Source organism: Diorhabda carinulata, chromosome X (genome assembly GCF_026250575.1).
Source record: "Diorhabda carinulata isolate Delta chromosome X, icDioCari1.1, whole genome shotgun sequence".
NCBI classification, from domain to species: domain Eukaryota; kingdom Metazoa; phylum Arthropoda; class Insecta; order Coleoptera; family Chrysomelidae; genus Diorhabda; species Diorhabda carinulata.
In genome coordinates, this window is record NC_079472.1 from 36,636,877 (window position 1) to 36,650,328 (window position 13,452).

The following is a 13,452-nucleotide window of genomic DNA, read 5'->3' on the forward strand; positions in this document are numbered from 1 at the left end:
TTTTTTTTACATAATGAAACTTTTTTTGAAAAGCAGACATTTTTCATGAATTTTAGTGATAACTTTGTATTCAAATTAGAATTTTTAATATATAATGTGATTAAAAAAAATGTAAAATTGCCTTGCCAGGTGTTAGAAAAACTACCAGATTTTTCACTATAGTTCGACTTCTCTGTTAATTACATACAAAAAAATGTACAAATTTCCTACAAAACGATTTGAAAATATATACAGAGTGAATAAATTTCGGGGGGTTTTCTAAAAATTTTCCGACTTAACAAAGAATCAAGATATTCTTCAAAATCTCTTTTTAAGTCTTTATACTTAGTCCATTACTCTAACTTTTTTATCTTTTACGTAAGTGAGAGAGAGGAGACCGGAAAAAGTTGCTAGGCGCCAAATCTCGTGAATTTGAACTATGGCGATCGCCGAATTCTAGACGTTATCCATATAGAAAAGCATTTCCTTTTTTTCTCAAATGTTGTCCCTTTCTATCTTGAATGGTTTTTCATTTGTGAAGTGTGCTGGTGGATCAATGTACCATTTACAGTTACGAATCATAATCATTTTGCTTAAACTGCATCTATAAAGCTTGGGAAATGATCATTCGATGGGAATTTGGTCCAAAGTGAGCAAACTCAGTACACAACGCACTGATAGCTTACGCATATATAATTTTTCGGTCAGTATATGGCAAATGCGCTCTTTTATAAGTATCATCTACCTCTCTAACATAATCCGATGTTCCCCCAATATCATTTGGATATTATCGCTGGTTACTGCAGCTTTTAAGCCTTTCTGAACGCTTGTCATCAGTCATGCTTGGACGGATACGTTTGAATTCAGATACCCAAAATTTTACAATCACAAATGAAGATAAGGCGTATTGACTTTTCAAAAACAAACAACGACTCAGAAACATAAACAAAGCGTTCAAAATAACTGAAATTTTAGTGAGAATCTCCACTCGCATGTGCACATCTATTTCTCAACTTATATTATAAGTACTGTCAACTTCAGGTTGGAATAAGAAACTTTTCACACAACTAAGTGTAAAATTCAAATAAGGAGTATAAAAATTTAAAAAGTACTTAGAAAACTTGGTACCAAGTTATCAAATAGTAGGCTGTAATAAATAAACTGTATTTGTTACTATGTGACACATTTTTGACAAACAATAACAAATATGCGTTACACACAAGCTCAGTTTACGTAAAAAAACAATATCTAAAGAACAACTATAAAAATAACTGTTTTCATTGGTTATTATAGAATGTATTATTTGAAATAATATTCGGATATAGAAATTTTTGGGAAAATTTTAGTGGGAGCTGTATTTTTTATTAAAAAACTTTGGAACTCTGTTCAGCAGCAATATGCCTTTTGATTTTCAGTTGCTAAGACATTACTATTAATTGTTTTTTTATAGAGCCTTTCCCAAAGCGGTTAAAATTGTTTAAAATTTGCATTTTCATTTAAAGATGATCTATCAAGCTTTAACATCATATATTGTCTGTATTCAGCTTTCTTGTTTTATGACTCTTTACAGAAAGTGCAAATGTTGAAAAATAATTTTATCTGAAAGTTTGAAACTTCCCAATTCTCAAAATAAGAGAGAGGGAACAACATATTTCCACATTGTGAAAAATGTGTCAATGTCAATTCTTTTAATTGATCAATTTTCCCATTCATCTGACTTTACCAGATCAGAGTACACAGAGACTCAGATTTTTGTTAACCTAACAGAAATTATTTTTTTTTAATTGTCATTGAGATATTTTCAACGCTAGAATGAGTCTAAAAACGTATAAAACTCATTTAATCTAGATAACAGTATCTAAATTGATAATTTCTGGCTTCTCATAAATTCCATAAGTACTTTGACTACATGAAAATTATATGAAAACTATTGAGTAATTAAAAATATCTGAACAGTTATTTTGCTGATATTACAATGATTATAGCTTCAGTTTGGACAAATAAAAACATAAGGCTTTTTGAACACTGGACACTCATTGCGTCTTGGTCCATTTTAATAAGTTAAGTGAAACAATCGGCTTCAAATGCTACTGTACTTCATAATATTAAAATGATTAAATTTGTGTTAATAATATGAAATTCAAAATTATGAAATACTAAGTAAGGACCGTTTCCAAAAATACTTAATTGTTATACTATTAGTGGTGGAAACATCCGATGTTTCAAACTTAAATATGTCGATGTACCGATTCGTAAAAGACCCGTCGCCATCAGGCACACCGAAACGTTTATTTCTCCAAGCTGCAGTTCCTGGATCTCCTTCGAATACTCCAATGGGTCCGCCTATAGTAACCAATTTTTCCGATCACGACAATTTAACGGCCGTTTACACCAGAAAAAAGCTCTCTACAGAATTGGTTGGCAGTTCGTTTGAATCTGTGAAAACTAGTCGAAACGGTGAAGACGGTAAAAGAAGGATAACTACGAGAATAGTGAGAAAAGTGACTACGTTGACAAGAGGAGAAGAACAAAGTAAAGCCGATGATTTGACGAGAAGAGCGGATTTAAGGAGCATAGAAGGAGGTCAAGAACTTACTCAAGATAGGAGAGATTTTGCAGCAAAAAGGGTTAAGGTATATTATTTTCAATTTTTGTAACTACATGTCATAATCTAGTAATCCAATTTTAATGGAAGCTATGGAAATTTATACAGTAGTGATCAATGATGGAAGTAAATTATAGTTTCATTACAAAACTGTTTGACGTCATTTTTTCACATTTCTAATCTTGAATATATATTGTTCATTCATTTCAACACGCACATATCCTCTCTTCCTAATCACTTGTAAATTCTTATCTTTTGGTCGGATTTCCATTCAAATATTCCAGCAAAATTATATAATTATTTATTTTCACGAATGCCTATTCGTCTGTATTTCCTTTTAAATGAAAAATTTAGTTCACTAGTAGAATGAACGACGCAAGTTCAGCACATGTACTCGTAGTATACAATGCACTCCATATGTATGGAATAAATTCAATTTTACCGTTATTATGTACTATGTTAAAACAACCTGAAATAGGTCGATTTTTATTTTCAAATTGACAATTTACAGTATGAAGGGAGTCATGTGGCACCTTGTTGGAAAGTGATCTTTTGTTCAGCAATATAGTTTTTTTTAAATTTGATGTAATCATAACTAAGAAAATTAATTATTAAGGTTTAAATTTTGATTATGTCTCTATCACAAAACTTTACGTAGAATGAAGATGATAATGTCGTATAATATTTAGAATTTATTTTTGAATATTTTTTGAATATTTTTGAATACTTTACAATTGAATTAAATGTTCAAAATGACAAACATTTACTTCTTGACAATAATCGAGGCGATTTTGGAATTCTCGTTCAACATTTTTTATGACCTCAGGGGTTATTTTGTTAATTTCTTCTGTTATCCTAATTTTTAAATCGGCGATATTGTCTGGTCTATTAAAATATACTTTAAATTTTAAATAACCCGATAAGAAGTAATTGAGTGGAGTCAAATCGGGGTTCAGACCGGTCATTCGATCATTTCACGTCTTCCAAACCATCTATTGGGCAAAACCTCGTTTAAATAATTTCTAACTGTACGTGCAAAATGCCGTGGAGTAAAAAAATTTTTGTAATGTAGACACTAATAAAAAAATCTAGATAAATCTCACCATATCATATAAAATCAACTCAATTCCTACAATACCATAAGATAATTTGAATTTTTCAGTTAAAAAAATTAAATTACAATCGTTAGCGTGTGGTTAATGCAATTGAATTTAAGGGTACACTTAAGTGGCATTCAAGATTTATAGCGTGCATACCTACGAAGCTCACGACATTTATGCATTAGATATTCAAATCGTCATCCTCTTTAACGAATTTCTGATCGTGATCTACCTGTTGTGACTGAAACAACAAATTACCGTTGGGTCAATTAAAATACTAAAGTTGAGAAAGCCGGAAATATTCTGAAGTTGTTTAGCTATTGTACGTTTTATTTTATATTCGATGCTGGTTTACGTTTTAAAATAAGCTGAATATTATCTATTGTTTACCATAATAATCGCAATTGTTTAGACATCGATTCATATTAAAAATTATAATGTTGAAAATATTTTACCAACGTTCTTTATCGCAATTTTAATTCGAACAACAAGAGATTTCCAACCCATTTTTCATTTACATTATATTCCAGAACATTATAGTCTTATGGTATCATTTTTATACAATATGTATGCCAAAATTATAAAAACGCGTCATTCTCTAAAAACAGTTATTGTCTTGTAGAATTTTCAATATAATTGTCGGCTTGTCAGTTTTGAAAGGCATCTTTTGATATAAATATTGAAATTCGAGAATACATCTTAAATCGCTTTAGAAGTCAATGAACTGTAAACATGAACTTAACTCAATCTTAAAACTGTTAGGTCCTCAATACTCCGAAGCACTACTGAGTTTACAAAGGCAGTAACTTTGAACAACACTACTTTGTTGACGAGTATGGACCCAAAAGTACCTGGCCTGACCTAGAGATGGCGGTAGTTGCTTGCAAAACACCACTGTATTAGAAAGTACACAATCTATAAAGCATATGTTCCAAATAAGAAGACGCCACGTTGTTTAGTATTTGTTTGGCAGCCATCAATAGTGAACGTTTCCAGTGAACATGGAAATTATTGGTCATCGTTATTTGATACAATATTTTTACTCGAAAAGCATTAGTTAAACAATATTCTACTCAGAGTGAGACTCCATTTTCGTTATCAACAGTAAAATATTTTACGAACGACCTGCAAAGACCAGCATTGGATTGGTCGACCAAATGAGGTTACGACTCCAGAAATGTTAAAGAAAATTCAAAAGCGGTACTGGATAATCGTCGATTGAAAGTGCGCGAGCTAGCAGACATAGTATGCATTGAAAAAATGCGGTACATCGCCTGTTAACTCAAAATTTCGACATGAGAAAGCTTTGCGCAAGATGGGTATCGCGTTTGGTCACAGTGGAAAAAAATAGCGTCGTAAAGATGTTTCCATCCAGAGTTTGCCAATGTGCTATCTAAAAAACTATCAACTGCGAGTATTATGCGAACTCATTGCAACGTGAAAACAGCCGCTTTTGGCTAAGAAGAAAGTGTTGTTTTATCAAGATTATGCGCCAGCTCACATATCCGCTATGGCAATTGCCAAAATTAATGAATTAAAGTTTGAATTGCACCCTATTTGCAAGATTTGGTCTCCCTTAGATTATTTTCTGTTACCATACTTAAAAAAGTGGCTCAGTGGTCAAAGATTTTCCAATAATGAAGAGGTGATGTCGGCAGTTAATAGTTATTTTGAGGAGCTTGTCGATTCTTATTATAAAAACGGAATCGAACTTATTAAACATCGCTGGAAAAAGTGTATAGAGCTAAAATGAGATTACGTTGAAAAATAAATATATTTTTTCCCAAATTTTTGTGCTTTCTTTGTTGGGTCAGCTACTTCAACGTTAGCCACACATCACTATAAAATGATAACTACTCACCATCTGATGGTAGAGATAAGAGAACGTATTTTTGTAACAAAGTGATCCAATTAGTAGTAGTATTTTCCGATAAAAGCACAATTTCACTTGACGGTCAAGTTAATCATCGAAATCGGCGCTATTGCTCTAATGAGAATTCTCACTGAATGAGAAAAGAACATACGCAATATCCTGAAAAAGTTGATGTTTGAACAGGAATTGTCGAAGATCTTGTCCCTTTTTCCTTGATGACCTCTTGATTGGAGATAAATCTTTAGAACTGCTATAAAATAATATTTTGTCAACTTTGTCAATCTTATATCCTGACCCAGCAAACCCACAAGTTTCTGGGAATACAATATGATTTCAACAAGATGGTGCACAGCCCCATTACCAGTGGATAGGGAAGTGGATAACTCTCATTTATTTATTGACGCATTTAACCCATTCGGCTGTCCACACCGTATATACATCCCAGTATCTTTTTTTTTTCGTCTTTACAATATTTCCTTCCTTTTTGTTCTTGTTCCTTTTGCTTAGCTCCATATATGTACATTTTTTTGTTGATCTTTGATTTAAATGTCATAAGTAGTTTTACTGCAATTCTATCAATTTTTGAAAAACTTTTATTGATTTCTTCGTTCTTGTCATTGATATTTATTCCTAGATATAATATTTAGTTTGGATTTTTGATGGTATATTCTTTGATTTTGTACAAGTTATCAATTTTATCAGATAGCTATCTGCTCATTTCCACTTTTCAATATCAAGTGTTTTATCTTGTTTTCATTCAAATTTAGATCTTGTCTTCACACAAATTTCTAGATTTCTTATTACCAACTATTCCCGTACATGTGTTCGCTCCTCTGTATCTCTTAAGATATTGATAATGGTGGATTATTAATCAATGGACACGAGCTACCTTTCTTATTTCTTATTCTTATTCTTTCCTTTATTATTTCTTATTTCTTATTCGATATTCTATATAAAAAGTATATTGGTGTTCGAAATCGCATTCCACCCAAATACCTGCTCTTCTTATTTTTCCACTACGCTGCAAATATTCTAGTAGGGTCAACCAAGGTTGGTTAAGAGTCTTTGTGAATTCCTCGATTTTCCGATATGGATTCACGTTCACTTCTGCATTTAGCATTTGGTTGTCTGATGTTGTTGGTCTTCCCGTTCGATAGGAGTCAAAGAATTACTTATTCTAAATTAAGAGAACCATCTTTTGAATTTACCTTCGTGTAATGCACTTAACATCGATAATATTTTTGGTCGAGCTACTACACTTTGCGAAACTCAAACATCATACAGTTCCAGATATCCTCTTCTGGTTTTGGTCTGAACATTTTTTCCTAAATAGCAAAAAAAGTCCAATATGGGAATGTGTTACAATAACCTTAAAATATTTTCGACACGAAGTAAATCATGAGTTGAAAGATAACATATCAAATATCCAGAAACGACAAGACTTTTATGTAAAGTATTATCCACGAAGTTATGTAATGAAATAAAATTCTCTTCAAAATTGATAAATTCTCAGATAGAGAGGCGAACAAAGCATTTGCATGAGAGAATCAACATTTTCATTCTCATACCAAACAGTGGATTACTAAATAATGACAATAAGCTGAATATTTTGAAACATCGAGGTTTTGTTTTAAAAAAAATATCAGTTACTATGTGTAATATATGAAATCAGGCAAATGGTATTCAATAATAAAAAATATTTCTAAATGAATGTAATTCGAAAAAGTTAACCGTGCATTTATGTTCCTGTTAACAGTTTATTATATACTAAATATACATATTTGTATACATTGTTGTGTAAACATTTCAACTGTTTATATGATTTACAATGTTTGCTAAAATATAATCTGATATTAGCTTACATGACGCATTACTTTATACATATTGTCTCCTAGATTTGGAGTTATATAGCGTTGCAACTTGAAGATTAAAACCTACAGCTCATCAGTTCCAGAATTCCAGCATATGTGTTGGCTTCAAAGACTTCTACAGGTTTCTTGTACGAACATCTTTTTTGTATCTTTCCAATGGAGAAAATTCTAGATCTAGGTGCTATAGACTCAGAACGTACATTAATTAATCTCATCAATGGCTTCTTGAGGCAACCTTGCTTTGCAAGGAATCTTGTGAGGCTGAGCTTGGTTTCAACAAGATGTAGATCATGCTATCTCTTTCGGTTTTCTCCTCCTCCCGATCTACTTTTATATAAAATAGTAAAATAATAAAAAACTTTTTTGCGCTATCCCAGCTAGTTACATTCGTAATATGAAAGTATAAATATTATTAATAATGTTTTGTTAAAAAACAATATAAATTATATCATTGTATATAAATATTTTCAATGATATAATTTGTTTTATTTTTTTTTTTGTATTATATATAAATATTTTGATATATGAATATTTCCTGTGCTTGAGAATTCACACGTTAAAATCAGAATCTGTAAACATATTACAGAAACTAGATCAATCTCCACTCTTTATTTCATTACCTCCAAACTATATTTAAATTGGTTATGACAATATTAAAGGTTCGCGATTTAAGGTGATAATTGTTTTGTGTACCAAATAATTTCGTTGAATTGCAAATACTAGCGAAACATCTTGAAAACAATCAACAGGAATGTCGATATACATGGCTATTCAAGAGGCTTCTTTCAAAAGTTTCCGACCTCAACCTCTTAACAATATAAGTTGTGTTTCTCACTTAAAATTCAGTCATTTTTTACGCTCAGTTTTTGTTCCATAATCGATAAGTTAGTTGTTGCGAAGGTTTTTATGAAAATGCAAACAATTGGATATCTTGCTACCGTGTTTTGAGAGTGAAATAAAGCCATAATAAAACGTATAATATAACTTATTTTTTTTATGTAAATATTGAAGAATATGACGAAAAAAGGGCAAACATGATTCTAAACGGCCGAACGCTGGAAAGTAGACAAATAATTTTGTGTATGATAATTTCTTCAATTTCTCAATTCTTCGTATATATTCTGATAATTAGATGAAATAAGAAATTGTCTACCTTGGATATCGAAAGAGGGAAAGAGATTTTTTATACTCAATTGCCAACACTTAAATTTTAAGTTATGCCAAGGAGCAAGGCATGTTTCCCACCCAAAGTGAGGTGAAGTTGAAAAATTTTTTTCAGAAATTAGAAACCAATGATGACTTTGTCTATAAAAAGTCCTTCAGTATCAATTTAAAAAAAAACCCAATTCATTACTAGAACTTATGGTTGATACTTTCTCATTCTATTTTACACTTAAGTATATATCACTTATCTAGAGTATGCAGAGCTTCTTAGCTTCTTAGCCGTGAATACCAGAAACATGAAATATAAGCATAAGTAAAGCCGCAAGAAATATTTGAACTCGTTATTATGTCTGCTTTTTATTATATTAATGTTTAAATTTTGACAATAGCTTTAGTCCTCTCTCCTAGAAAGTCTGCAACTGTCATGCGAAATGTTAGCCTTGGCTTATCTTCCTTTGATTGTATATGCTAAAACTTTTAATTATCGATAATGCGGATAAGTACAATCCACTTCAATTGTAGGCTCTTCTGTTTCTTCTTTTTCACCTAAATTTGTGTTTGTGTTCTCGATTTCACTTTCAATTACCTTCTGAGATAGACACCCCGGCAATATTTTTGGCAATTTCAAAGAAGATTTACTTGTCCCGTTATCTACTTCTATATTATCAACTACAATTTCTTCATCTTGTTCATGTTTTGTCACTATTTCGTTATTTAATAAATCATATTAGAAAGATCCTTGGAAAAATGTAGAATAATTCTTGGAATACAATGAACAGATGTTCCAAACATACCTGTAATAAAAATATAACTTTACAAAACACCGAGATTCCAATTACCTATTAAGGTGGAGTCTGTCTCCATCTTTAACCATGAAACTAAAATGAATTACGTTGAAAAGTATGCCAATGTCAAAGCGTGGGGACAATGCGTATTACGAATACATACGTATACTGTTTGTAATTAAGGCGTATGTCCCACATTTCTTGTTATCGATTGTAATCGTAAAGAAAACATTCAGTTTCAGGATTCGCTTCTTTCTACATTAGCATTTCACTCAAATTATTATTTTCATTAAATAAAAATCAATTAACGACAGCCTTCACGTATGTTTATCGTTAATATATCGTTATTTTATGTGACCCCTTTTTTCCCTGACCTGTGTTATTAATTAACCTTTGCAAGTTTTTAGTACGAAAACGAGCATGTTTTTTACAACAACAAATATGACAATATGTAGTATTGAAACTATTTTTTTTGTTTTTCAAATTATGTTTCATTCAGATTAATAATTTCTATAAGTTTGGTCAAGTTTTCGAAGCTGTGTTTTCACTCCGACTGAGTTAGCTCCAAAATATAAATCATTGAATACTAAATCGGGGCTGTGAGATGGATGACTCATTAATTGGACCTTCTAGCTGGTTAAATGTATAATTCTTTCAGTAGCGATGTAAGAACTTGTCATTTTAAAAAATAAATTGCGTGTTCTTTGACGTATTTCCAATGAATTTTAGTAAACAAAAATATAACGATCTTCATTGATCAATAAAAGCTTATCGTCAATGTTTTCAGGTACCTCAGTCTTCACGAACTTCCACCAAGAATGAATATCAATCTTAATATACCAATTTTTTGACAATTACCTTGCTCAATAATGTATGAAGTTTATCGAAGCATTTTTCACTGTACTTTAATGACAAAATGTTTTGGTTGCGGTTATTTCAGCGATGTAAAGTTTACACCCAGAGATGCCAGTGACAGACATGAAAAATGTGTTACCAAAACAAAAAATATAAACAGAAATCCTCATTTCAACTTTTTCACGACTAAAATTTGAACATGATACGTACACGAACGAAATCGTGAAATATTGGAAAATGCGGATAAGGGATAAGCGGATAAGATTCCAATTGCGAAACATATTTGAGATGATGCTAGATGCTAGATGAAGCTGACACCTAAATAATAAACTGTCCTTCCTTCAGATCGATACATCCCATTCGTCTTCAATTTCTTCTGTAACTCACAATTTGAATTTAATCTTTCTATTCAGTTTCTATCAAAATACATATTAACATATTTACACAATTTAGTTCTAAGTACTTTTTGCAAATCGACATCTTTCTGAATTGACTCTATCTATGTTGGTATATCTTTATTATTTGGTGTGTTTTTATTTTGTCGAAGTAATCAATTCATAACCAGAAAGAACCATCGTTTATAAGTATAAATATTCTTAGAAGATGATTAATTACATTACAATGATAATAATCTGATCCTTTTCGCTAAGTTTTATACAATTTTACTGTAAACTTTAGGAATCACTTCAAGGCAACGGTGGTTTATTAACGAAAGCCAATTATTTCACGTACATGATATGGCCTGTGGGGCATTAATTTTATTCAGTTTTGTATTTATCTCTTGATGAAACCATTTTAATTTTCATTTCGGCATACTGTTTTTTCTTTTTGTTCCAAATAACCTGTTACTACAAATTCTGCCATGCGACTTGCTGTTATCAAAATCTGACAGTAAAATCAATATATAAGTATCCGTTGATGATTTATAGTTTTTGTTTCTACATTTTTCTAAATTTTTATTCTGTAGTTCAATGTACAGAACCTTCCAAATAAAAATAAATTAGAAGTAGAATAAATTCGAATATTTTTAAACAGAGGTTTTGCAACGTATCCAAAGTTTTCTTACCTAAACAGTATATTTAGCATATTGAGATAATAAATCATTCAATTAGTAACGTTTGAAAATTCCTAATTACCAGAAAGTATATACAAATTTCCTAAAACAACAACAAGATCGTAATAAAGTAACAAATGAAATGAAAAAAAGTATTATTAGCATCTAAGTAACGATTATTTTATTTTATCGAATATTTATTTTCTTTACAGATTTCCGATATAGTTGTTGGTCAAGAACCGAATGTTTCGGCTAAGGATTACTTGCTTAGATGGGCCAAACGCACTACTCACCGATACCCCGGCGTAAATGTGGTCGATTTTACGAAATCATGGCGCGATGGATTGGCGTTCACGTCTATCATTCACAGAAACAGACCGGATTTGATAGATTTTGGAAAAGCAAGGCAACAACGACCCAGAGACAGAATGGAGAACGCTTTTTATATTGCCGAACGAGAATATGGAGTTACTAGATTATTGGACCCAGAAGGTAAAATAATGTATAATTTATATAGGTATCATCAAGGATCCGTACACTTTCAATTAATTATTTGATTTATTTGTTTTCTATTTTTATACTTATTTCGCTTTTCTATGCTTCTTACAAGTACTCAAACCATTTCGGAAATTACTTGTTGTTATATGCCAAATATAAAGTGTCGATAGCAAATTCTAAAAATAAAATTCTTAAATTCTTTGATCTACAGAAATGTGATAAAATGAAAGTTGATACAAAAAAATAAAGATAAAATTAAGTGGGTTAGCTTAAAAGAAGAAAACATTATAAAAGTAACAAAATAAGGAGAAGAAGAACGTCGAACCTTGCAGTAATGGTGCAAAGTCTGAAAGATTTCTTATGTAAACTGGGGTTTAGTAATTTATTTACTGAAACATTTCTATAAAAAAGAACGAGATCACTCACTTCTTCTTCTAAATAAAGTTATTACTTAGACGGGAAAACTAATATATGAAACAAATGTTGAGTGTGAGGGAGAGGAAGATGTTAACACCAATTAACTGTTTCTGACACTGAAGAAAAATAGGTGAGTGAAGCAAAATATGAACCACTCTCCTCGTAAAACACATTACATTTGTAAAATTAAAAAAAAATCATTCATGTCAATATATTTTTAAAAACTCTATTAGTCATTGCGCCACCTCTGTTGGGTAAATTAAAAAAAATAAAAACTATACAGCTCGATTAATGAAGAAAATGATGGGGACAAACACCATCCATTGAAATATGGGGGTAAACTAATAAATAAATGGATTCAAATAAATAAATTCTGAGAAAAAAGAAAACGCAAGTATATGAAAAGGTTGCCAGAGAAAATGGAACCATTATTCACGTGTAAAATTGAACGTAAAGAAGAAGAATCAGTTTTTCATGTTTCCTATATCTGATTAATTTGCTTCGATGCTTGATGCATCGAAATAATTGTAGATATATCACTTGTAGTATACAACACAAGACTTTTAAACCCTTTAGCAGGAATAAAAGAATAACTTTCCTGTCTATATGCCGCGACCAATATTGATTAATATCTCTTTCGAAAAATGTGATAGTCATCAGTCTTAATATCGATACACACTTCTTCAGCTATTATAATTTTTATAATATGAATTATAAATAATTAGTTTTTTTATTACGTGAAAACTTTTATACATATTGTGCCTTAAGGGGCTATTCTGCTCTTGATGCCTAAATTTTAGGAATTTTTGAAACTAACGTAAAAAAATGAAAAACATTTTTAATATCCATTTTTTATATGGTATTTATTGACTTTTTAAGAATATAAAAAAATCAGAATTTTAATAAATTACAGACCGGTAAAGTGGGGGCTACAAAAAAAACGATGCACCCTGGTTGACACGATTCAGTCCTTATAGTGATCTGGAACAAAAAAATTTGTAAAATTCTTAATCTGGCTATCGCATTGGCCAAAAAAATTCACAAAATGACGTCGACATGAAATATCAATTTTTTTGCTCCTTCTTTGACTTTTTCGAGTTTTTTTGAAAATACTCTGAATTGAGTTTTTTTTTAAATCCAATCCGGACGCGATAGAGAGATATATAAAAAAAATTCCACCAGATTTCAAAGGAGTCGGTCGGGTAGAACTTGAGATATCATAACAACTAGTAGAATAACTCGTTCCATTCG

General features: G+C 30.9%; 1 protein-coding gene across 49 annotated transcripts in view; it reads left to right on the plus strand.

The window, feature by feature from the left end:
- LOC130901316 (microtubule-actin cross-linking factor 1) overlaps positions 1–13,452 on the plus strand; it is a 289,073-nt gene that overhangs the window by 164,316 nt on the left and 111,305 nt on the right. For 47 of the 49 annotated variants that reach the window (XR_009060264.1, XM_057812591.1, XM_057812578.1 and 44 more), the window contains one exon: positions 11,499–11,778. Coding sequence is in view for 48 of the 49 variants with exons in the window: in XM_057812591.1 (XP_057668574.1) it covers positions 11,499–11,778 (280 nt within the window). In the remaining variant the exon portion in view is untranslated. Of the gene's footprint in view, positions 1–2,181; positions 2,613–11,498; positions 11,779–13,452 lie in introns of all 49 variants that reach the window. The other 2 variants (XM_057812595.1, XM_057812619.1) reach the window with 1 other exon arrangement.